This window comes from Solanum stenotomum, chromosome 12, assembly GCF_019186545.1.
Source record: "Solanum stenotomum isolate F172 chromosome 12, ASM1918654v1, whole genome shotgun sequence".
Classification (NCBI taxonomy): Eukaryota; Viridiplantae; Streptophyta; class Magnoliopsida; order Solanales; family Solanaceae; genus Solanum; species Solanum stenotomum.
Window position 1 is genome coordinate 38,558,002 of NC_064293.1, and position 26,758 is coordinate 38,584,759.

At 33.0% G+C, this 26,758-nt stretch overlaps 4 protein-coding genes and 1 pseudogene across 6 annotated transcripts in view; 1 reads left to right on the forward strand and 4 right to left on the reverse strand.

The window, feature by feature from the left end:
* LOC125846286 (protein DETOXIFICATION 40-like) overlaps positions 1 to 3,590 on the reverse strand; it is a 5,197-nt gene extending 1,607 nt beyond the window's left edge. Inside the window, exons 1-6 of one of the 3 annotated variants that reach the window (XM_049525667.1) lie at positions 3,143 to 3,590; positions 2,151 to 2,782; positions 2,009 to 2,065; positions 1,469 to 1,707; positions 724 to 842; positions 441 to 527 (exon numbers count right to left, since the gene is read on the reverse strand). In XM_049525667.1, the coding sequence (XP_049381624.1) occupies positions 441 to 527; positions 724 to 842; positions 1,469 to 1,707; positions 2,009 to 2,065; positions 2,151 to 2,782; positions 3,143 to 3,460 (1,452 nt within the window). In that variant the 5' untranslated portion in view covers positions 3,461 to 3,590. The remainder of the gene's footprint in view (positions 1 to 440; positions 528 to 723; positions 843 to 1,468; positions 1,708 to 2,008; positions 2,066 to 2,150; positions 2,783 to 3,142) is intronic. The other 2 variants (XM_049525666.1, XM_049525665.1) reach the window with 2 other exon arrangements.
* LOC125846300 (autophagy-related protein 8C-like) overlaps positions 1 to 26,758 on the forward strand; it is a 139,088-nt gene that overhangs the window by 17,774 nt on the left and 94,556 nt on the right. The gene's annotated exons all lie outside the window — the stretch shown is intronic.
* On the reverse strand, positions 5,173 to 13,906 carry LOC125846288 (uncharacterized GPI-anchored protein At1g61900). Its single transcript, XM_049525670.1, has 8 exons — positions 13,594 to 13,906; positions 11,352 to 11,531; positions 10,568 to 11,173; positions 9,160 to 9,405; positions 9,025 to 9,036; positions 7,698 to 7,841; positions 7,552 to 7,596; positions 5,173 to 5,708 (listed from the first exon to the last, which is right to left on the reverse strand). The coding sequence occupies exons 1-8, from the start codon at positions 13,655 to 13,657 to the stop codon at positions 5,632 to 5,634; spliced, it is 1,374 nt and encodes a 457-aa protein (XP_049381627.1). The 5' UTR covers positions 13,658 to 13,906; the 3' UTR covers positions 5,173 to 5,631.
* LOC125846301 (dolichyl-diphosphooligosaccharide--protein glycosyltransferase subunit DAD1-like) lies at positions 8,198 to 8,769 on the reverse strand (annotated as a pseudogene).
* LOC125846295 (uncharacterized) lies at positions 25,538 to 26,753 on the reverse strand. The gene has a single exon (XM_049525678.1). It carries the CDS (start codon positions 26,403 to 26,405, stop codon positions 25,782 to 25,784), a length of 624 nt encoding a protein of 207 aa, XP_049381635.1. The 5' UTR covers positions 26,406 to 26,753; the 3' UTR covers positions 25,538 to 25,781.

Genomic DNA, 26,758 nt, shown 5'->3' on the forward strand with positions numbered 1-26,758 from the left:
TGTCATATGTATAATTAAAATGTTATTGTTATAAACAAAAAGAGTTTGAAACTGTTTAGGAGAGAGAATATTTGATAAATATTAATATTCTAATTATACTCTATATAAAAGGCACAAAATATTAACAGTATGAGAGAGAAAAATCTGTAAAACAAAATTAAATTAAATACAAAAATTAAATGTTTGTTATGTATGTAATTTAAAAACTTAGTTTGTAATTAAATATAAATATATTGATATTTTGTTAATAAAAGTCTTAAGGAGTATATTTTTGTAATTTTCACTAATTTTATACTAGTATTTCTTTTCTGTATGAAATGTTGTATATTATTAATTAATAAGTATTAAGTATTTGAATTTTTTTTGTTTAGAGAATGTTAACTTAATCAAATATCTTAAGTTTGAATCTCAAATAAAAAAAAGTCTTGTGGAAAACGCACCTCTTCTTCCCAATTGGTTGTACAAGTGGCCCATACTAAGATAAGAGTTTGCATTGCTGTTCCACCAAACATGCCCAGCCATAATCCCTACATATTTGCCCAAGTTAATTAAACAAATTTGTTTTAATTTCAAGAATGGAAACTAAATTCTGAATAACCTTTTATTCATTTGTCCACGTTTTTTCAAATGATTTTACGAAATAAGCGAATATCGAATATCAGATAAATAAAATATTTCTACGAAAACAAAAAAAAGGTATAGTGAGGAGAAGAATAGACATACCTTAGCTTCGAGTTTGAAGTGAAACCCAAGAAGAGCACCCAATGGAATACCAACTACGTAGTAACATCCCACGTTAACGTATGCCACAAAACCTTGCCATCCACACCCAACAGCCACCCCTTCGATATGAAAATATTTTGTTTAGTCAGAATCAAATGAAATTCATCTCTAAATATTAGTACCATTTTTCACCTTCAATTCAAAAATTCGTTTTTCTAATTAATTTCAACTAAATATTTCCCTCCTCTCTATTATTTGTCTAGTTCTAAATAGTTTTAATTAAAAAAAATACTACACAGGCTACTGTCTTCCATAAAATATTTGTCCTGTTCTCCTTGTCAAATCAATTTTTTAAAATATGTGTTTAGCATATACTCATCTAAACAAAAGTCACATGCAGTGTTCTTTCTTCTTTCTATTGAATACGTGTTGTTTGTCCTTACATGTCTGCGTCCAATATATCTACAGTAGTTTTTGTTTGAAATTTTTCAAAAAAACTGTGCAACCTCTATTTCGTTGAGTTGTTTTCACAAAAAAAGTAGAGAGTACATATATTTTGGCCTAAAACATGATTTCTTAATTACTATAAATGAGGATATTCCAATTAATAGTCTAACAACGTTGAAATAATTTTTATGTAACGAAAAATAGTTTAGTGACTCTGATGTACTAAAATAAAAATTAAATTAGTACTATTCTTGAAATGAATGCCGAAAACAGAAGAAAAGGTTGATGAAGGACTGACCAGATAAAACAGGCTGAATGCCATTAAGAATTATAGAGGCAGCCAAGAGTGGTGCAAGTTCTGAAGTTGCTTTAGCAATAGTTTCGCCTCCAGTGAATGCATAACTCATCACATCGCGAAACATCATCACTATTATGGCTGCCACTACAGCAATCACAAATGAGCTTAATGTCACCACCAAAACTGAAAATGAGGCCGATTTCGGATGCCCTGCTCCCAACTCATTGCTCACCCTCACACTGCAATTTTTAAAAATTTAACCAAATTCGCCTCATCACTCTTGGAATACTGTGGTGGACCTAATGTAATTGAAAAGGAGAAAAAAGGCCTTGAAAGCCTTTTTATCACAGGGGCGGATGCGGTTCAAAGGTAAACAAGTTCAATGCTAAAAATAACGAAATTGCAATAAATAATAGGTATGAACGCATAACTTTAAAAATATAATGGACTCAATACTAATATCTCGAAAGTTTAACCCACAAAGCAAAAATCCTGAATCCGCATCTGATTATGCAGTAGTTCAGTAATAGATGGGCTAACCTTGCTGCCGCATTGAACCCAGCGGCTATCATGAACACCCATCCAAGAATTGTATTACTGCAAAACAAATTCCATTTCATCAGGACATTAATCCAAGAGAGGAAAATAAAATTAATTGATAACTAACAAGATATTCACTAACCAAACAGCTAGAGAGTCTAATGCCACTTCAGGATTTGGAAGCAAACCAGCAACTAAAACTAAAATCTGAAAGTACCAAGTCTCCAAGCACAACATCACAGATGAAGCAGCTGACAACTTATAAAAATCCCACAGCCCTGAAAACGCTTGCGAACTAAATCCATTCCACGTTTTCTTACATTTATCGCTCTGCAATATGTACATAAATTGCGCAACGACTACTATCCACCATGAAATACTTAGAACCATTGCTCCTCCGAATAATCCCCACTTGAATACATAAAGCACAATCCATGTTAGGAAAAGATGTAAGACTAATGTGGCTGCTGCTATATACGCACTAGGATTCACGATGCTTTGGGCTTGCAAGAACTTTTGTATGGGGAAATTGGCAGCGTAAGCAAATATTTGAGGAATTAAACCATAAACGAATAATGCAGCTGCAGATGCAACTTTCTCTGATTCTCCTAGTAAGATTAAAATTGGCTTTGAAAATAAGTAAGCCACCATAATCGGTATTCCAGATAACATAAGCAGAATTGTCGATCTTTGAAGATATATTCCCAATGTTTCATACTTGTGAGCTCCATATGCTTGTCCACATAGTGTCTCCACTGCACTCCCCATCCCTAACTGCTCCAACAAAATTGATAAATAACACATCATTACGTCTTACATTCAAACTATAACTCTATCCATCCCAATTTGTGGGTTAACTTTCAGACAGTTTTGCTTAGATACTTTTTATGTAGTTATGTAAATTTTATTCGAGAAACCAAAGATTCTATGTACGAATTCATTGTCAATTTTTGAATCTCAAAAATCTGAACAATATATATATGACATAAATTGAGTATATGAAATTCGAGCAATCCAAAGAAGCTCTGCTCATATGCTAGGTCAATTAACAACCAGAAAAGGTAATCCTACTGCAATTTGTACAAGTTAGTAAAAATAGTACCATGTAAAGTATAAAGTTGACACAAATCTTACCATGACGCCATAGGCCAAGAGTTGAATACCTTCATTGCCAAGTGAAGCAGCAGCAAGTTCAAGATTACCAAGATGACCACAGAATATTTGAGTAGACATAGAAGTAACATTATTGAGCAAATAAACAATGATTGCTGGAGCTGCTAGTCGAAACAGATTTCTGAATTCAACGGCAGATGCCCGTCCAAGCCGCTGAAAATGCGACAATCTTGTGTCAGACAATATGTCTTCAAGCTCAGAGCTTACATGTTCCACTGCTGCTTCTTTCTGTTCTAGTAAAGGTTCACTTGGCCCCTTATCTTGAAAACACTCATCCATGTTTTCAATAAATCAAAGTAATCAAGATAGCTTATCTACCAACTCAATAGGTGAAAAACTAAAGGATGAAATCCGTTGGTCTAAGCAATCTCTTGCTCGAACCGACCCACTAGACTGTTAGGCGTTAGCCATTCCATCTGATTTGAAATAACAAATAGTTTTACATTAAAGTCTAAAGGTGAATCATTCAACTATACGGTCAAAAGTTTGAAATCTTTCTTAAATTAATTTATTTATTTTACTTTTTATATGCACTGAACTTATTAGTATTTTATTATTTTAATTGCACGTACCGATGATTTTGAAATTGACTATATTAAATAAATTTTGAAAGGAAATTGAACAGAGGAATAGTACCCGTTAATTATTGGGTTCTCTATTTCAACTTGCAGCAATTCCCTAGCTGAGCAGAGCAATGTGTCACGTCCCGCCACACCACAGTTAAATTTTGCGTTCGGATAGGGGCGGAAGGGTCTAGAGTTGTGGAGAGGTTTCCGGAAGACTCTAGAACCCTTTAGATTATACAAGAAGGCTCTAGAATAATTTAGATAGTTTCCAAGAAAGCCTTGGAATTCTCTAGAGTGTGTGGAGAATTCTAGAGAGGGGCTTTTGTGTAAATAAGTTTAGGGACTTAGGAAGTAATTTAAAATTGTACTTTAGTCCCTAGGAGTTAGTATAAATAGGTGGTGCTATTCATTTGCAATGCATCCAATCCAACCAAGAATCCAAGCAAGCAAGCAAGTTGTAAGCATTCTCCAAGCAATACAAAAGCCTTCTTCCAAATTCTCTGTCTTCCTTTTCTTTCTCTTAGCGATCTAGTCTAAAAGAGCTTACTTGAGCTTACAAGATCGTGAAAGATTCGTGAGTAAGTTGTCAAGTGCTGCACGGAGCTTTAGTGAGATTCTAAGTCCGTGACAAAAGGCACTTTTTTTGGTCGAAAAGAAGAAGATTTGAACGAAAATTTAATCCAACTCGCTCATTTGTCACCCAAACAAAATCAACCTACTATGCTGCAGCCATTTGTTTTTTAAAAAAAACTAGCTGCAGAAATTTGACCCGTGTCATTGGAATTCTGTTAAATATAATTAAATAAGAAATCAATCAACAACCCTAAGTATGCGCAATATAATCCGGGATAGAATGAACAAATAAATATAAAAAGATGCACTGTACACTACAGATCTTAACCAAGTGACAATTATTTTGATCAATAAAATATGAGAAATAAAATTCGGACTCCCTAAATTAAATGTGCATTACTGTAAAAAGAACATTGTCATGCACTCTTGTTGCATTGTAAAAGTAAAACAAAAGATTCTTATTCCTTGTAGATACCAATGCAATATCGAGATTAAAAAATAAAGCATCAGAGCATTTTCTTATTAAAAAAATGTAATCATTAAAACTTGAACAAAGTAATACTACAACAACATATAGAGGGTAGCGTCGATGCAGAATCTTACCCCTATCTCATATATCTACATTCAGATCATTAGTAAGGTAAAACACAAGTAAATATCCACATTAGCATAATTAACTATCTCAAGAAAATGGTAGTAATTGACACTTTATCACAAGATAAATTACAAAGATAGTGTAATAGATCTCACATTGGCAACTCTGTCTAGGCAATTAAATAAGAAGAGCACTTGCATTATCACTTGGAAGGTGCTGCAATTTGCCATACCTTTATCTACTTGAACAGAAATAGATAGTACAATTGTGATATTGTATTAGTTCTGATGCATAAAGAAAACAAAAGAAAAATGACAAACAAAAACATCCCAACCCATACAGACCTACCTAATGCATTAGTTACTGACACAATAATTTCTCAGGACTCTGAATTTCAGACATATACAATACAAGACAGGTTTTTTCTAAGTGGAAATAAATAATTACATGGAATTCAACCTCCTCCTGAATTACTTTTACAAAATTTCCTCATTACGCAAGAATGAGGAACAAATAGGGTCGGAAAACTCAAACTTGGAATCTTCTCCGAGTGGGATTCTTACTCCGGATCATGATTTTCCAGCTGCTTTTGTACACATTAGACTTGAGGAAAATCAGAACCTTCAGCACTATTAACTTAAAGATAATCGTTACTTGTATCATCGATTTCATGAGATTTGCTCGCAATAAAAGTTAATTGAGCAGGAATGGCAGCATTAAGTATAAAAGAGGCTTCCAAGAGCTGTCAAGGCCAAGAGACGCAGATGAGACCCGATGCTTAAGCTGTTCAGACCTGACAAATTAGCAAAGAACTTATCAATGAGAAGTACATCAACCTTAATAAAAAGATAAAACAATGAAGCCTTTTCCAACTGACAAATTCAAGTGAATCTGCAACTAAGTACAGATTCATTTAGAGTAGAGATAGGTGCCATTTGAAGTCCATATTAGATGGGCACTTTCCATTTTACATGGTAATTAATAGATTGATCAACTTTACTATTTTACCCTTTGTTCATATTAATTAGCCTCTTGAAAAAAGAAATTCTTGACCTTCAAAATTAGTATAAGCTTCCCAAGGCCATAGTAATTGTAGGGGTAAAATGGAAAAAAAATTAATTAATTCTATCTTGATTTAGTAAGTGGTCAAGTAATATGGGACAAATACTTTTAGACTTTAGTAAGATGCACATCTAATATGGGACGGAGGGAGTACATATTAAAAAATGGTATCCTTCTGTCCCTAATTACTTGTCCAATTTTCTCTTTTTACTTGTCCATTTTGACAAATCAAAAAATGATAAAATTAATTTTACCTATTATATCCTCAATTAATTAATTATGAAAAGGTAGAACTTCTTGAAAATCTTAACTTTACATCCACTTCATAATTAATAGGGATAAAATGGTAAACTCACTACACCAATCATTGTTTTCTTAATAAGTGTGTCAATTCAAAAGTGGACAAATAATTAGGGACAGAAAAAGTAACTCAATGGGAGTGGAGGCCAGGTGTATCTTCACTAATAAAATGATGCTTCATGATGTTCTACATATCCATCCTCCTTCCCTTATGCATCCATGTAAACATATTAATTACCATTGGCCAACGAAATTCTTGATCTCACACTAGGTATTTCAAAGAAGTTACTCCCTCCATTTCTATTAGTTTTACTAGTTTTGACTTGACAATAGTTTAAGAGATTAAAGAAGTTTTTGAATATTGTGGTCTTAAAGTAAAGATATGTTGAATGTACTAAAATACCCTGCAATCTTAAGGTCTTAAAAATGTCACGTGGAAAGTTAGAATTGAAGAGTGCCAAAAAGGAAAAGAGACATTCTTTTAAAAAAAGGGACTAAAAAGGAAAGTAAAACAAATAAATTGAAACGGAGAGTAAATCTTCATGTTTCTTTCAACTAAAATATGCAAGATAATGATTTTCCACTTGTATAGCCAGAAATATTATGTGGAAAAAATATTCCAGTGTCCCCGTAACTTGTGAGCATAAGTTCACTTTTCTTTACAAATATTCCAATTCTTACTCCAATCACTTGCTTCAATCAACATTTAGCTATAGTTGCAACTTCTAATACTCAAAAATATTGCCCAATCACGATCCTTGTATCTTATACAACTACACATATAACTCAACCCCAAAAACTATTTCATGAAGGGAGGATTGCCCCAAACAATATAAGGAGACAACAACTCATTCTCTCAACCGATATGGGAGCTAACACTCCCCTACATGCTCAAGATTCAAGTAGAACATGGATCACGGAGGCTCAACATTGAGAAACACAACAAGGATCGATGGATCTGGCTCTCATACCATGTCAAGATATGGTAACTGGCCTAACTTAATCCCAAAGCAAGCTCATAAGAAAAGGATTGTCAAAAGTCATATAAGGAGACCACAATTCATTCCACAACCAACGAGGGACTTAACAATGATAAATGAATCCATCAAGAAATATGATGTGAAACTGAAAACTATTTTAGCTTCCAAATTTTCTTTAACCCCTCATGTTCATATCCGGAGAAGTCTAAACTTATTATTATTATTATTAATAGAAGCACAAAAAGAAACCAGCATACTATGAAACTGTAAATGAGACAGGTAAGATAGTCTTACTGATCTGGCCAGATGCTGCCGCAGGAAGCGCAGGAATTTTCATAGCTGCAATAGCAGAGAAAGTCGTAATAAAGATCAGCAGTTAGTTATGTAAGAAGATAAACTTTGGTCACTGGATATAAGAAAAAGCAAGAGATCTGACATACTTTTATTGCATGACGAAACTGGTAAGTGAGAGAGAGATGGCCAAGGGGCTGGAATGTTATCGTTTAAATCACAGACGAAGCTGATCCCCGAACTTTGGTCAAGTACAGCATCTGATGGTAGACTAGGCAAAAGACACCCAGAAACTACTCCCACAAGAAGAGCAAGAAAAAAACTAATTAATTAAGACCATCACAAAGAAACTGACATAGGCAAAATACATGATACTACACACAAGGAACCTCATCCAAAGGAGGAAAATTACCATGTACTAATTTGACAGTTTGATGCATGTAGTAATATGACAAAAACAATGTTTTCCAAGAAAAAATGTAGATTTCTTCTCTCAGGCATGAAACGACAGTATTGTAATTTCCAAACCCTATAGACAGAGTCACTGTGGACTACTTTACGTTCAAAAGTTGCCTCCTTTGTCCAAGACATTGATCTTCAATAAAATACATCCAGTGCAATATTAACTAATAGTATTTTTTTTTTTTTATTTTGTCTACTTACTCATATAAGATTCATGAATGTTAATAGTTTCATGTATGGGAAACTTAATATTTCTGAGGACCTAACAAAATCCTTTACGATTGACTCTATATTATTCTTACATAAAAATGACCAAGATTTGTAAGAGCGACATTTTTGAGATTTGGTGCCTCAATCTAGCCAAGAAAGTTCATGATCACCAAATGGAGCACTAAATTGCAGAGAACAAAATCTGCAAAAGCACGTTCCGGAGGCAAATCCTTGAATTCCTTGTTTTCTTTGTTTACTTGGATCCGAAGACAAACAGCAAGGACTGCTGTGCCAATACAGGAAAGCACCCAGAGAGAAAAGAGTTGAATGGAAATGATCCAACAATAGCCATGTATACCACCTGAATTAAGGCAGTAGAGATCGCAAAGATGACATATAGATCAATGATCTTGAGATTCGTCGGAGTTGCGGCATAAGCAGAACGGAGAGAATGGAAAAGAGCTTGGGCATCTTTGGTCGCCGACGACTTTGCCATTTTTGTCACTCTTCAGTTCTTCTGTGTGACCTCAATTTCGATGGAGTGAGAATGTTAACTAATAGTATTATTTTAATCCATTATCATGTAATTGAATATCTTAATTCTTAACCAACTTTTTTCCACGTCCCATAATTGAATACCTGTTACTTCAACACAAGTCATTTAGAGGAAGCAGGAGGTGGGGGCGTTTCAAAATTATATTTCTTTCGGTATAGCAGATGCTTGGAATTCTAGTGATAAATAAAGGACGGAAGAAAACACAGGGCATGGAGATGAATAAAAAAATACACAAGTACGTAAATTACCTTCGGGTGCGACTGTTGCAGTCATATGAAGAGAACCCAGAACGGATGGATATGACAAAAGAGAAATCCCAAGTTAGCTTGGTAGATTTGAAGGCAGCAAAATGCTCAAAAAGTGGCATTTAAATAATAACTTACCTTGCACAGAAAAGTCCTTGAGGCTAATGTGACAAAGTTTGTATATATTTTTGCTAACATTGGCTTTCTGTAACTTGAGTCCAAGTGAAGCAGCACAATCCAAAGCTTGCAAGTTGGTTACAAAACTCTGCCTTTGTAAGTGAGAGACATAGCTCTCAATGGTACTACAGCATGCTGTTTGGTTATTCATCCCATCTCCACAAGCTTTTGTAACATGGCTCGTATTTGGGAATACCAGAGGGCACACTGAAGGGGAGGAAAACAGATTGCTAATTTTATAACTATATTATACCCAGGATAGAAAATGACAAAAAACAATACAAGAGATTCTAGTCCCTTTAGTAAGCATGAGGCATGAGTCCATGACAATTTTGGTAAGATGAGTAGCTAACACAAGTGATTACAAGGATAATCATATAAGTACAAACATGCTTGGTTGGTGTGACACTTGAAGGACATGAAGAGATTAACTAAATGAACAGGTACTTGTCCAACCTGGTTTAGGATTAAAATGGAGTGGCTTAAAACTAACTTAGAGAACATTCCAAGTAAGAAATGACAGGAAAGCAAAAATATGCCTTCCTTCTCCATTTCTTCTCCTTCAAACAGCATGAAGGGCAATTAACATTTGACTAGGAAGTACACAGTCAGCGGCATTCACTCTCTCTCTCTCCTAGAGCCCAAACTACTGAAGAACTATTCACCATTAATTACCAAAGAAAATTAATGATAAAAAGATTTATAGTCGTTAATAGGAAAGTATAATTCCATTGATTTATAACAAATACCAATTCTAGACTACATATTATAGACATCCTAAGAAGGTTATTTTCTTAGAAAAAGCTCCCAACTAAATTGATAAAAACAGATGTCCAGCATATTCCCCTTTGAAACCCTCCCAACTAAATTGATAAAAACAGATGTCCACCATAGCCCCATTTTGAAAATTGAAACCATGTTCAATCAACTATACCTCAACCTAAATTAGCTGGAGTGGCTATTTAGTTATGTTTACAATACACCACTTTACGTGTGAGCCTGATTCTTTTACATGATCCAATCATGTGGAAATTCTTTTTTCAATAATGGATGGTGGTGAGACTCAAACCGAGGACCTCTATCTGCTCTGGTACTATTGATAACATGTTGAAGTGTGTGATCATCTCAACTAAAAGTTTAAGCTATTCAAGAGACACCCTTTATTTACTACTTATGTTTCCAACACGTGAAAAATATGCCTATTCTCCTGTTAGCACATTCATAGCAAAAGGTCAGTAGAAAATAGAAAACCATCTCAAGCTACTGTACATGCTTCCTCATATGATCCTTTTCATCATCAATGAAAAACTTAACATATATAATGAAGAATGAATAAGCAAAAGAAAAAGGACTTGTATGTATTCCTCACCTTTATTATTTTTGCAATTAGATAGTCCTCTAAGAACCTCTTTTGCACCATTAGGGTCAAGTTTACTTGCCAGCCAACGGTGTACAATACTTCTGCAATCATTAACCCTAGTTGAGTGGTCAGTCAGCACCTCAGCACCTTCTGTGCTCAGAAGATCATATGCTTTTAGTGCAAGTTTTTTAGCAGCTTCTGATATAGCATTTTGGCAAGTTTGCTCACAACATTCATTCACAAGGTCAATCTTCCCACAGGCAGCAAGTAGGCTAGATGAGTCCACTGTGGTTTCAAACTCATGAACATCTTTGACTGGGCAAGAACCTTCTGTCAGATTTGATGGATGGAGAGAGCATATGTGCTGTAAAGTATCATTGGCACCCTGGCTCACCAGAATTTGCTGAAAATCTGAAAGGCAATGCTTTGCAAGTGTGCCATTTAAAGCAAGCATATTTGTGAATTTACTAGACTGCCCAATAAGAATAACAAGAGTTGCTTCCAGTTGTGGGCAACACATGACATTAGCCAGATACTGCGCAAATGGAGCAACACAATCAATTGATGTCACACCCATCATTCTTTCCACAGCATCAAATTTCAGCGTACAGAGTCCTGAAGAGTATGAAAGGAAGAGTCACTGACTGAGGTGACAGCAAATCAAGATCTATCTGAGCTGTATTTAGTTTATCAACTCTAAATTGCTCTAAAATTTGAAGTAGCCCCAAATTTTAAAATTTTGATCTTGCTCAGACCTAAGAGATTATCATTTTAATTAAATACTGAACCAGACCCGATAATTTTGGTAAAGTGCTGTTTGTAAAAGGTGCCCACGGAGAAGGTGCCAGAAGAGGGAGAAAGGGCTGAGGAGAAGCAGTTGGGGAGATCTCAGGCAACAAAGTGTCCTCCTTTCTGTCCATGTTTAAAGAACCCTTGAGAGAATTCACTGAACTGCAACTGGTGTCCTGGAGGTCTGGACAATCAGAAATTCCATCAGAAATAAGAAATAGCATTGATTCCTTTTAGGAGATGACCAACTAAAAACACTTACAGCCAGCGAAGGCATATATACAGTTACCTATGGATCAAAGCTACAAGCACCATTGGGGCTTGTGCTCCCATGCACCAAATGGAAAACAAGTTAAATGGCAACAAGAAACCACTAGAATCTCAGATAATATAGTCACCCAAAGAAAACAGTAGTGATGTAACTTGACATCTTCAATGTCAAATGGGATCTTGAAGATTTAGAGAAGTTCTATACCTAGAGAAACCAGTATTTCCAGAACTTCATGTTTCTTACTGTCCGCAACAGAAACTGCCTCACATTTCACTTTGTCAAAATTTAACCCATCAAACCATTCTATACTTGCTTTTAGCCACATTATATGCTCTCATTCATTAAAGATTTCCACCATGGAATGTAAGGGTTGAAATTCCTAGTTTTAATTTTTAAATAATCCCTTTCCTAATATTGTTGTGATTCACAAGTCTTTAATTGATTCAAATACAAAGAGAGGCAAGGGATTCTCGTCTTACTGAAGTGGAAGCCTATGGAAGATTAGCGTCATCCCAAAAGGAAATCTGTTGGCTCATCATTAGTCGATTTGTGGGGTGTCACATACCCTGAAAACAACAACCAGAACAACTACTGGATTGCTTCCCTACCCCCAGAATAGCTTGATGGACAAATTACTCCAAAGCATGCCCAACATCAATCCCCTCATACTCCTGCACAATAGGAGCGGATTGAGTCGGCATTCATCTATGAAGAGTGGTCCCCGGATTGCTTTTTGATAATCAATAAGTAATGTAGGCTTTGGTACATTTATAATAATGATCTTAACTCTTAGCAACCTAAATGCAATGCAGAAACTTCATTGTCTGCAAAACATCTGAATGTAACAACAGAGAATAGGATTTTTTTTATTTTTAATCATGTTTTTCCATGCCTCGTCACTCCTTCTCAATTTCAATGCCAATTATCCGAAAAAATGTTGGGAACCATGAAATATCCACAGAAATTATCATGGTAGAATAACGAGTTAAAAAAGAAATAAGAACACCAAGATTTTCTACATTAAACTCCCTTCTGGACTAAGGAAAAACCACGGATCGGGACGAGCAAAATAATATAATCATAGTGAGATGTGAAACACTGAACACTCTAGTATCACAAAGACCTCGAAGATGTTACACTAAAAAGAAATGCACTTGTATCCTAATCTGGATCTGTATCCCCATATCTTAAAATTTAGATCATTAAGGAACCTACCTCTAAATCCGCACTCATATCAGATAACAACACCCAAAACAACTTAGACTTAATTCACTTATCACGAAAAAAAAAAAAGAGAGTTCATACACTTAATTCATCTAAAGTACATGAATTTCATTTCCTTAGTTCATGAATTAGGAAGATTAATGTATTTGTTTGGAAGGTGCATGTACTTACTTATGGCTTTTGTGGAGGAGTAGACTAGAATTAAATGACAATTATGTATGATAGCCTAAATACATTGTTGTAGATCACCTAAATATATTTGATCAGCTGAAAAAGAAAATCAGCTGCTTCAAAACATTAACCGAGGAGCTGAAAACATTTCATTTGGTGACAAATCCACAGACGAGCATTCAAATTGAAAATACATAAAAAAGAATTTAACCTCCAGCGTATCAACTCAAACCCTAGAGCAGACCTAAAGAAGTGCAGTTCTTAGAGTCCATACATCTTCCATCCCTTTACACAAAAAAAGCACTGACATAGCAGCAAGATAACAATTCCCTCTACTGGGAAGTCCCAATTTCACATTACAGTAATCAGTGAACTCGAATAAAAATTGTATTTTTAGCTCCAACTAACAGCATTTTCTTACTATAAATAATAAACAGAAATTACCCAACACCCACATAAAGTAGAAAAATTAACACAAAACCCAAATAGATTTTTATCAAAATTGAGCAATAATAATTACAATAGCTACAAATCATCCAAAAAACAAGAAATCAAGTGAAAAAATAGCAAGAATACTTACAAAGCAGCAGTAGAAACACATGGAGAAGGTAAAGCTTGAAACTTTGAGAAACCCCACCTCTCATCCTTGCCAGTTTTTGAACCAAAAACCGAAATAGACCCAAATGTGTAATGAGTCAGTAGATTCAAGAAAACCCCCAAAGGAAGTAGAAGTAGAAGTAGAAAGAGAATAAAAATTGTGAAAGTCTTTAAGGTGAGAAATGATGATGGTTGTTAGTTAATTAATGTGAAGAAAGAGGGAAGTATAGTAGTGGGAGAGTGAAGAGAACTGGGGCAGCCATGAATGAGGTTGCTTAGTTGTGTGGGGACAAAAAGCAGTAAATAAAGGTATAGCTGGACAAATGACCCTACTTGTATTTAATTTCACATTGTAAAGAAAATTTGTGTGTGAAAACTGAGATATTGAGCATTAAAATCCATCAACCGCCTTTCCTTTTTTTTTTTCTCTATTACTTCCGATGTTAGCAATTCTTATTGAACATGAATAATGGTAGAGTGAAATTGTTTTACCTTAATTAGAGTGTTTGATTTATACCTTGACGTAAAAAGAATCTTGTTAAAAGTGCCTCATTTTCAAACATATGTCATTTTTAATTTCATTCTGTATAGGAATGACAATGGAGCGGGGCGTGTTTAAGGTTGTGTGGGATGAATTGAAGTGAGTTTTTTTAAAATTAATGTGGGGCGGGGCGGTTTGCGGATACATGTGATTTTATGTGGGTTTAAACTTAATTTTAATTTTTACATATTATAAGAGTTATAGAACATTATTTATTAAGATAATTTCTTTAAAGCTTCTAAAATATTCAAGATAGTAAATAATGGTTCAATAAAAAATAATTCAATTTCTTACATATTTCTCAATTGACCTCTAAAAAATAAAATTTAAGTCATTATCCTATTAAATTAATACAACTTAATTAAAAAATGATTTTATTTTTAGTATTAAGCTTAACCAGAAAAAAAAATTACGTAGGGTGGATTCATGCATAGCGGGTCTATGTGGGGCGAGGCGGGGCGGGTTAAAAATGAAAAAAAAAATATTATACAAGGCGGGACGGATTAAAAATTTTGCGAGTTAAGCTCAACTCGCCTTTCCCTGCACCGCCCTATTATCATCCCTATTCTCGCAGGCTCCATCCCTAATATATAAATACTTTTTAAGATATTAATTTGCACAACTTGTCTTCATTGATGTCATCACTATTGAAATTTTGTTGCCCTTAGCTAAAAAAATTTCCTGCAACAAAGGAAGTGGTCCAACTACTTCAATTGTGAATTTTAACGCACTAAATTATAGGGATGATTCACAAATCATAAGAGTGACCTCCATGAGCAAAATTTATATCGTCTATTGGGCATATAATCACAAGTGATTTCTCTATCTAGGGAGAACTATGCAATATTTTAACATATCATAGATAATAAGATGTTTAATAGTCTATAAGTTATGTTACAATCGCAAAAATTTCATGTGTTATTAAAAAATTATGACGATCTAGCAAGACTTATTACTATTTATTCTATGTAGTGTGTTAACTTGATCATAAGTTATGATACAAAAAATTATTTATACTCTTCAATTTTTTACAACTTTTTCCTCCAAATTATAAGAGTAATTCTAATAGGTCACAAAATAATATTATGAATCTCCAAACTAAACGCGGATGTCAAATTATTATTGGAAAATACAATTAAATTTGATCAATTTTAATCAATCAATTCTTTTTACAAAAAAGCAAGTCAATCAATATAACTAAAACTCATGTCCAATAGATAATACATTAAAGCGTTTTTGTTACCTATAACTTATTGAATGTATTGAGCTTCTACCTTATAGGCAAAATTAATTTATGTGCCCAATATGAGAAAAAAACTTTACCTGATATATAACAAAAACTTTTTCCAATAAACTTTATTAAGGTTATTTTTGACCCATTTCTTAAATCAGTGCAACATACTGCTTTTTATTTAGTCATTTCTTAAATATTTTGTTAAGTAGGAGATAAAAATTCTCAAAATTGCCCCTTGTGATATCTTGTTTCTATAATTTAAAATACAAACAATAGGAACATGATTTAAAGTTCTCTCGAAATGGTTATATGGTGCAAATAGTTCGATTTAAGGACAGGCGTTGCTTTGTAAATTAAGGCCCAACTTTGGTAGCATACTAGTTAGTAATTTAGACAATCTTTTCAGTATAGTATACTGTCGAGTTCAATTTAGAATTTAGACATTCAGTACAATGTTAGGGAGGAAAAATAAATTAAATAGAAAATGTTATAATTTTTTATTATTTTATTTTTTAAAATTTATACCACTAGACAGAGCGTCTAGCAGTTTTTTTATTAAAACGGAAATCCTCAACAGAAATAAGTACAAGCAAGAGGGGCTAGACCTTACCTTGTCAATCCAATGAGGTAACAGACCTCTATTAATTAACAAACATGAAGAAAATAAGAGCTAGAGAGAACTAGATATTTTATGATCATCACAGAATTCGTAATACAATTTATGATGATATTACAAATGAGAATGCTTAAATAATGCACAAATATAAAATCCAAGAAGAAAATTGAGTTATCAATCTCAAACTTACTATTACAAATGTGTGAATTTAAAATGATAGATAGCCCATCTAAAGTAACCTGAAGTATTTTCCTCTTGTCTTCTTCTTCAAATATGTCCAACAAAATTTGATACTTCATCATTGTTTTTTAAATGTATTGGATCTTGTTGAAGCTATTGACACTGTCATATGATTTTGATTTGCCAATCGCATCGGCAGGTGCCTTGGAACAAACTCTCCTGTCACTTTACCATCCCAACTGTGTTGTCTTCCATGTGTCTTCTTTTTGTTTTTATTGCTTCCACTTCTTTGATGCCTAGGTGAGATATCCTCATCTCTAGCCACTGTATCAAAGCATATGTCCAACATATCCTCATCCTCATCCTCGTCAAAAGAATCATCGCCCAAATCACTAACATAAGCATTAATTGGACTAAATCCTGGTGTTAAGGCCTCTTGTTCATTCTTCTTTGTAATTGTACTTTTAGGTACAAACTCTAGAGCTTGTGGACTCAATTTTCTATTCAAAAGAGGAGGTGAAACATGCTCTTCTTCATCAACCAAATCAGCCCACCTAGGAGTACTCAACTCCCCTTGTTGTTTTTCTTTCAAAATTAACAAATCATTTGTAAAATTACCTTGAGAGAGTGGTGACATACCTTTCGCCAAAATTTTATCATTCCCTGTGGATGATAAGAGCTGTTCAAATTTACCTTGATGTTCATCAGGTGAATTCAAATTTTGGGAAGCGACTTCATGAGCAAAGATGCTCAATGTGACCATGGGTGACTTGATCGCTGAACTGGGTTTGAGTAATATGGCAGCCTGACTTTCTTGAATAGCCTTAGCTACTGTAGGACTCATAACATTACCATATTTTTCAGTCCGCATGCTACATACTCTAACTAGTGTGCTAACTGATTGTATATTACTATCAGGATCGGCTCGAACCAATTTTTTCTCCTTCGAGGGATTAGAGTCAATTAACTCTAATTTTTTCTCCACTTCGAGTGCTTCAAAGGAATTTGTACAAATAATATCCTTTTGATCCATTAGATTGCACTACTAGATTAGTAGTTACTTGTTACTTATTTTCAAGACGTGGAGATTTACTTCGACTTGTCGAGGAACCAATACACCTAGAAATTAATTTTTTTTTTGTGCAATTGTGTTACAATTCCCAGTTGCATTCTCATCACAACTAGAAATTTCAACTTGCAAATCGATACTTCCAAAGGTTTCAAATTACCACACTCAGATTCTACAATTTTTTCCTTTCCATCAATTGCCAAATTCTCAAGTTGCACATCAGATTTTATCGCATGTATAGCATCATGAAGTTCCCCAAGAGTGTGCTTATCACTTTGCCTCATACTTGAATTTCCAGCAACAATTTCATTATCTTTTACCTCATTAATTTTTTGTGCAAATTGTGTATCCTTGGATTTGTTATTTTGCTGATTTGAATGCAGAACGAATTGCTCTTCAACTACACGATCAATTGAATTACAACTTTGCCGCAAAGACTCACCAATTTGAGGAATTAAGGATAACATTTGATTCCCTGAAGAATAGTCGTCCAACATTGCTTTGCTAAGGCGCTGGCCAGAATTTTGGCACACCAAATTTTGATCTTGAACACCACTCTTTTCAGCCCCTACATTTAAATCTTTAACAATTTCATCCGTTTCACTAATTTTCAACCTATTTAAATCAGTTTTTTTAGCATTGAGATGATCACGAAGATCTCCTTGAATTTTTTCTCCTTCAATATGATTTTCACTAACCATGGCATCAACTTGACCATCGGTGAGAGTTGGACATTCAGCTTCTCTATGCCCCTGATGCTTACATCTTTTACAATAATAAGGTACATAATCATACCTGATTTTTTGTCATACGTTTGCAATTTCGCCAATGACTAAATCGTTGAATTGAACTCTAATTCTTTTTGGAAGAATCCTTAAAAGATTCACCTCAACTTTTACCCTTGTAGTACTAGGTCGTGTTTTATCATAGGTAGCTCGATCCACATCAAGAGGTTGTCCAACTGCCGAAGCCATTGAGAACAGAGCATTACGAGTAAAATATTGACAGGGTAAAACTGGGAAAGAAATCCATACCATTTATAAATAGTAAATGTTATAAATATATCGTATTGTGAATGTATATGTCTAAATTTTAGTTGCTCAATTTCAATAAATTTGCAACCAAGCAACCATCTTGCAAAGTAATTTGGGCAGACAGCTTGTCAGAAAGATATTGAAATAGTTTTCTCAGATTTGGAATCAAGCAGACAACTTCTAAGTAGCTAAAGTAGACGGTTAGTCTGCATTGTCTAAAAAACCTCGCGACTTTCTTTATTTAATTAATAAAAACTCCATTCAATTCATGTGTATATCAATTTGAAGAGAAAATGAGTTTTCTCCCTCTCACTCCTTTAACTATGCCTCTTGTGTCTTAATATTATTTTTATTATTATTATTATTATTATTATTATTATTATTATTATTATTATTTCATAACAGTAAGATTTATTATTACGGGTTCTAGTAAGGGTCCAAAGTAGATCGGTCCAGATGCATAGAAGTTTTATTGGGTTTATTTGGGACCCAAACAAGAGTATTACTTTTCTTGGGCCTTTCACAAGAACCCACATAAATAATTAAAGAGTAACTTTCAAAGATAGCAAACAGAAAAATCATATGTGTATGTTATAACTATAGTTTGCATAATTGTGCTTCATAGCAAACTTTATGTTTACTATGGCTATTAATATGTATATTTCGTTATACATATACAAAAGAAAGGAGTTGTATAATCTGTTTCGGTATACATATACAAAAGAATCAATTGTATAATATGTGTTTGTATAAAGCGAGAAAGAGAGAAAGACAAAAGAAAACTGGGCAAGGGAAGATCGTATTTGTATAATCATAAGTGTATAGGATGGAAATATATGCATTTGTATTTGTATATACAATTTTCTCTCGTTTTATACCAACACAAATGCAATGTATATATTTGTATTTGTATAAAGTGAGAGAGGCGAGTGAGAATGGCGAGCTAGATTTGGGAGAGGGGAACGAAAATATATGTATATATACAATTTTCTCTCACTTTATACAAACACAAACGCATTTTATACATTTGTGTTTGTATAAAAGCCAGAGAGGCGAGGGAGACTGCCCAGCGAGAACGAGATTCACCAGGGAGAGAGGCAAAATAGCAAAAGTTTGCTATGGGGTACAATTAAATCAAACTATGGTTATAGCATTTAATTTGATTTAATAGTTTTCTATTATATACAATTTTCCCATAATTAAATATGATATCATTTCGTAAAGCCAAACAAAATGGGAAATTACGCAGAATAACAAACATTTAGCCTATATTAGGTACTATAGCTATAGTTTAAGAAAATTACGATTTGCGGCTACAGCTTTCTTAATTCTTGTTATTCACTTGATTTATATAATTCGTCTGATTGTATAAATTCAGAATTTGTATAATTCGGTACCTGATTGTATAAATTCAGAATTTTGTATATACTTACCCTAACTATTTTAAAGCCATCAATATGGGTTAGGCTCATTGGGCCAACCTAGCCTAACCCGTGATTTGATAGGGCTAAGCTACGATTTTTGGAGCCCATTTAAGAAAATGACTTTTTAGCCTGGCCTGAAAAACCTATCCAATTTGTGGGGCTTGAGAAATATGGATAGGGCTGGCCCGTGGGCCAAATAAAAATTAATTAAAAATTAAAAATAAAATAAATTATTAAAAATAACAAGAGTCTAAACTCAAAATCTGTTTAAAGTTTGAAATATTACAATTTAAATACAAATTATGTTTATCAAATATGTACTAGATAAAATAAAAATTCCCTAAAATTTCTAGGGAATCACTACATATGCCATAGCCTATGGAATATTGTCGTAGTTTTTGTGTTTTATTATGATCATTGGAAAATAATTAGGTTAATATTTCTATTTACCTATTTATGCTTTTACTTGAAATCAAACTTTAATAAATATTATAAAGATAATTTTATTTGTGTATTTGATTAACAACTAGTAACACTAACATTATGTAATATTGTCTTGTCGATATTTATGATAATATTTTTAAATTATAATTTACTTTAAAATATTATTAAAAAATGTACTTTTAAGAAAAGAGGGCTGACCTGGCAAATCCCGTAGCCCACGTACTTGTGGGTTGGGCCAACCATTTTCTGGCCCACACAAAAATGGGATAGCCCGATCTGACCCGTCAAATTTCAAAGCATGTATGGTTGTCCGGATGTGGTGGGCTAGCCCATATTGACAGCTCTAGCTATTTGTAAACGATTTATGAAAAATTCATAATAAATTACTCTCTTTGTATATTGGCAAGCGAAATATACAAACAATGTTTTGAAAAAATTCTTAAAATGTAAAAATATAGAATTTGTATATACATACCATATTTGTACATTCGCAAGCAAAATATACGAACGGGCAGAAATATATAAACAGCAACGTCCGTAGCAAACGAAGCTACAACTATGACAATTATCGAAACTATAGCTATAAAGCCTTATTATGTTTGTTATTTCTCAAATTTTCTCCAACAAGATACTCCAAGTACCACTCTTTGTCAGCACAAATAAAATTACTATCAATTTGTTCTAATTATTAGGTATCTATCTGTTTAGCTATATTCCATTTTTATATACAATAACTAAGTGCAAAAATAATATTCCACCTATATATATATGTCTCTACTCTCTATTTCTCATGTGTGTCCGTGTAACTCATGTGTACATCCATGAAAATCTGATATATATATATATATATATATATATATTATGATACAATACGATATAATTTAAATATATACACTTGTTATACATTGTAACACTGATGTTTTTAGGTTGATTTCAATTTTGAACTTTGAACTCAAACCACACCCAACTTCCAATCTTCCACAAATTTTGTATATTACTTTGTTCATGTGTTTCCAACGAATTCCAACCACATCAAATCAAAAAATAACCAGCAAGAATTTTCAAAATTCGAATTGAAACTTCAAATGATTCTTTAATGGTGGTTTCTCAATTATTCTCAAAATCAGAGGTTATTAATTGTGGAGGTTCAGTCAAATAGATATAAGAGAAAAAAAAATTATTATATAGTGATCGAGCATTAAATTCTCATAAAAAATTTAACTAATCAATCAATTGAGCTACTATAAATCTCAGAAGCACAATCACAATTATTGTTAGATTCATCCAAAAAAAAAAAAAATCACTATCTCAAACAAATACCTTGATGGTGAAATCTCATGTACTCAACTTTGTGGTCACAACTTTTTTTTTCTTCTCTTAATACGTTACGTGTCACATGCCTCCAACAATTGAATAAATGAAGTGCATTTCCTCTTATATACTAGTAAATTTTATCTTTTACAATAAAGGAACTGCAGTACTTTTTCAACCATATTATCAAGGACATGCCAATTTTTTAATTTATCTTTTAGCTTTTGCATTTATTTAGAGAAAAGTTGTGATGGAAATTAAGAGTTGTGATGGAAATTAAGTTGCTCATCCATTCATAGTAATAATGGATAGTGGGAGTACCACCTAAGGTAATGCTAGTGTGGTAAGCACTCTTTCGTCTTGAGAGGTTTCAAATTTGAGTTTTAGGTATGAAGTTAATGTTGAAAGTTGATAAAAAGTATTTTTATCCTGAATGACACTTTTTAGCACAAATTTAAATTAATCAGACCTAAAAAATGAATACCAAAAATTGAGTGGAAAACAAACAAAAATAAAGGATAGTGGGGTTTGAATGCACCAGCTTCACCAAAATGGACGATTCCTCCATCTGCTGCAATATCCACCACAATCGTAACTACTACTATTAGTACTATTTTATCTTATTTTTATACATCCACTAACATTGTTGTATAATGTCAATTACTCTAATCAATTGCTTAGCTTCTTTTTTTGTTTTGATCTTTAGGTATGTATTTATATCAACCTTCGTATACTATAATGTAGCTTATATTATTAGGCTCACCGTGTCAAAAATTGTTTCCGAACTATACGAAATGATATACTTTTACTAGCTCTTCGTGAATAATTGAGATCATATGCACCCTCATCGTTACAACATGTCATATATTTATGATTTATACTTATTTTCAAATTCAACTTAATAGAACTATTAAAGAAATAAATTGATGCCACGAGTTAATTTTATATATATTCTATTCCCCCCGACTATAATATAATGGAAGGTAAAAATGTATCATTTCGTGTATTTCCGGAGTAATTTTAGGCCTTTTCCCTTTTAACTATATTGATATTAAGTTTTTGTCCATAAAATATATTTTTATCTTAAACTAGTCAAAATGGTATATGAATTTCTTAGTTCTTATATTCATTTCGATCCATATCGAAGAACTAACTTCTTCATCCGCTATTAATAGTCTCTCTGACCAAGGTGAGTGATGAAGTAACTCCTACCCAATTTTATATTATTTCAATATAGCATATGGTTAGGTGAGCATATTTTGAGGAATTCAATGTTTAAACACTCAATATAATATAATTATTTTTATACCAATCATCAATATATCAGGTCTCTTGAGTGACGATTAAATTATTATATATAACTTATCGATACACGTTTTATTGTGAAATCAATAACTAATATCTATGTCAGGATAATCTTAATTAATTACCTACATCTCACATTTTCTTTGTATATGAACCTGTAAACACGAAATGCTTAAGACGAAAGATACAATTAAAAAATTATATTGCCAAATTTACAAGAAGTTAAAATCTTATCAATGATTCTCATTGGTTTAAAATTATTATTGGAAATGTTTATCTTAAGCTATGGTCCCAAGTGAAAAGGATCAAATATACCCCTGTACTATAGGAAATAGTTTATATATGCCCTTCGTTATATTTTTGGGCCAAATATATCCCTCCCGTTATAATTGTAAATACCCAATTCCCTTTAGAAACCCACCCATTTAAAGGGAATGGGTATTTAAAATTGGAGGTGAGTTATTTGATTCTTATGTTAACAAGTGTCCTTCCGTTAAAATTAGGGATATATTTGGCCCAAAGTATAACGGAAGGGGTATATTTGACCCAAAAGTATAATCAAGGGCATATATAAACTATTTTCTATAGTACATGGGTATATTTGACCCTTTACCGTATAAAAAAAATCAATCTTTTGCGTTGTTGACAGAATAGAAAGGAAGAAAAAAACCAGTGGCTCACAGAATTCATGAGCCCATTGAATTGACTCGTGTTCCTTTCTATAAAAAGGTACTATATAGCAATAGGGTATCTTTTCACTTGTTTTTCTTTTTCCTTTTTTTCTCCATTTGTGTTTTTCAATAGTACAATTCTTAATATTATTACGAATATCATAAATTGAATAATGTACAGAAAAATATAAAAGAAATCAAGGACCAGACTAGAAAATATATAAATATGCAGCAAAAAAATAAATGATGTCGCAAATTCATTTTTTTTTCTTGTTACATATACACGCAATAACATATCTAATATAATTATTTGGTTGAATTTTAAATCTCTTATTTGTTTGTTATCTAAATTCTTTTTATATATATTAAAAAAAATAATGACGTAGCTAGAATCCTATATATCATTCTCTCTAAAAAGCAATTGGATCCCAATATTCTGGGCTTTGGATTTGGACCCCTCCACATTAAATGTCTCTATTACTCTTTTCATATATTAATTTAAGATATTCTAGCCTCTAAAAATATTTTAAAAATAAATAATATATTTGTGGATCCAATTTATTCATATGTCCTGATATTCTTTCTTTTATTTTTTAATTAAAAAAAAAAGAACTTCTCCGATCTTCTTATGATATGGGAAATGCCTATATAAGATTTTCAATATATGTTTGTCTAGCAAAAACTAGAGATTTTGTGATTTTAATGCTTTAAAAATGTTTTGTACATCTCTAATCATGATAGAGGAAACATAGTCTTAGTTTTCTTTGAGTCCAACTCTAATAAACTACGTTCACATTATTTTTATTTGATATATAAAACATCAAATAATCACACAATTTATTTCATAAACATGTGTCTTACTTGGCAAGAACGTTCACTTGTGTAAACGTTAAACTCTGTAATTATTTCATTTTGTTTTTTTGGAGTCGTTTGATATGAAGACAAGTTATATTGAGATTAATTGTGTTGAAATAAGTTATTATGATATTATTTCTTATTAACTGTTTGAATTGTTGTTTTAAAAACAACATGCATTACATAGTTTCCAGAAGAACTTGTTTGTTTACAAAAATACTCTCTTTCTTATCCATCAGTAGAATAAGGTTTGAGGGATCTCAACCATATTTTTGTCATTTTCATTCTTTTATTCCAGGATAACTAACTTCTACAATTATTACACCTTCTTATATAATTAAAAAAAAACTTATTCGATACTAATTACACATCCAAATTTGTTCATCATAGACCAATTAATTAGTTTTATGTTCGACCATCGATCTTGCTGATAATATGATCAACAAGTTTAGAGGTAGTGGTGGGGTCAACTAATTTTCCTTATGTAAATGAAAATTGTTTTTTAATAATATCTTGGACATACTAAACATGAATAAAGATAAAACTCGAGATAAAAATTAAAAGAGTAGCAATCCAGGCATGGGAAAATTCCATCAAGTGTTAAAAATTAAAAAATTCAAGTGTTCCCTCCAAATGACTTGGAATCTTGAGTCAACATCTAAACCAAATGATGAGGACGTTCTACCTATATATACTACTAATACTAGCATATAATTTAAGTAGATATGTCTTTTAATATATAGGTGAATAAGGTGATCACAAACATTTGACAAGTGATAGCAGATTAATAAATTTCCTTAAAAAAATTTAAAACTATATTTCATAATTATAAAAGAAAATGTACGAGTCTTTCTTCCTTCATGGTAGTATTTTTTTTTTCATCAAGTTTCTTGTGAGAAAAATAGTTTTAAGATATGATTATTATGAATAAGTAATAATAATAATAACAACATATTAATATAATCTTATAAATAACATATGAGAATAATAGAATGTATGCAAAATTTACATCAATTTTATAGGATAAAAAATTATTTTTGATAGATGGTAATTATGAAAAAATTGTTGATAGTTGAATAGTTCCATCAACGATTGCAACAATTTTGTGGGACTACTGAATGTACTAGTTTTATCTAGACACTATTTAGTGGGACTACATTCTTTGCACCCAAAATTTCACCATTATTGATAACTGAAAATGACAAAGGAACACTTTGCTAAAATCCACCATAGTAAAAGTACATACTTACTCATAAAATATGTGAAAATATATTAATAGAAAAACGAAAAAGATTAAACTTAGGCTCCATAGGAGCTGGTTAACTCACTGAGTTTGTATTCATTCAACCTGAATAATTGCCCAAGACCAAAAATTTATCTAGCAAAATAAATAATTATCATCAATTGCCTCTTTAATTCTCCAAACAGCTAAAATAGTTATAAAATCTTTAATTCTAACAGAACGATAGCTAGTTCATTTGATGAACTCAACCATCGAACCCGGTCTGACTCCACACAGCATCTCGAACCCGGCTCAAGTCCCGACCCTTTAACGTACGGCCCACACCTTCGAACACCGAGCGAGCGTTCGAGTTCCTGCTCCTAGCAATGTATTCGTGCGGTGGAACCATCTCCGAGTCATGATCATCAACACCATCATCCGAGTCATGCAATGACTCAATCGAGTTAACTCGATATATTTTAGACCAATCAGGGACATTCACAGGTGCTGACGTGGCCATGTGTGCCACACGTGTGGAAGGCGCGTCTTGTCCGCGAAACTGGTGCAAGATCCGAGGAGATGCCGTTTTACCTGAATCATCAAAAGCCAATGACAGGCCCCCAACCTGGCGCCCGCGGCGGCTGTGGTGGTTGTCGGATTGTTGGACCGGCAGCTTATGGTTCACGTATCCGTTATTACTCTCAGCGGCGGCGCGTGGACTCCACTCGCCCCTTGAATCGTGATCATCCATGTCATCAACCGTTGACCAGATATCATCTTCTCCTAGTTCTGAGGAACCGTTGAGTGTTGCAGTTCCATTTCTATAGCTGGGGTAGTTTCCTAACAACATTTCACTGCGACTAGTGGCAAGTTTCCGACCCTTCGCCATTTATCATCACCTTTTTTTATCTCCCGGCGACAGGAAAGAAAGAATTCTATGTATAAACAAAATGATTACTGTGGGTTACCGGAATCTTGATTTTCCGGCGACCCAAATAAGTTATTTTTTAGAAAAATAAAATAAAACTGTATTATTGTGATTTATTGTTATAGCTCCATGGTAGGGAAAAAAAAAGGGCTATAATTAACGGAGACACAACTTGGAAGGAAGGAAGAGTATATATAATAGATATGATTGGGAGATTGAGAAATTGGTTTACATTTCATGTGAATGTGGAGTTCATTTTGTGTGCATTTCATCAATGAATTAATAAGGACAAAAAGTGTATGGAGAGAATTGAT

What these genes read in the sequence shown, in the direction of transcription:
- LOC125846288 (XM_049525670.1), bottom strand. Translation starts at nt 13,657, where the DNA reads ATGAGAGGTGGGGTTTCTCAAAGTTTCAAGCTTTACCTTCTCCATGTG. An exon ending in CACTTTACCAAAATTATCGG is followed by an intron (nt 11,174 to 11,351) that starts GTCTGGTTCAGT and finishes CATACTCTTCAG; the next exon opens with GACTCTGTACGCTGAAATTT. An exon ending in AGTTTCGTCATGCAATAAAA is followed by an intron (nt 7,597 to 7,697) that starts GTATGTCAGATC and finishes CTGCTATTGCAG; the next exon opens with CTATGAAAATTCCTGCGCTT.
- LOC125846295 (XM_049525678.1), bottom strand. Translation starts at nt 26,405, where the DNA reads ATGGCGAAGGGTCGGAAACTTGCCACTAGTCGCAGTGAAATGTTGTTA.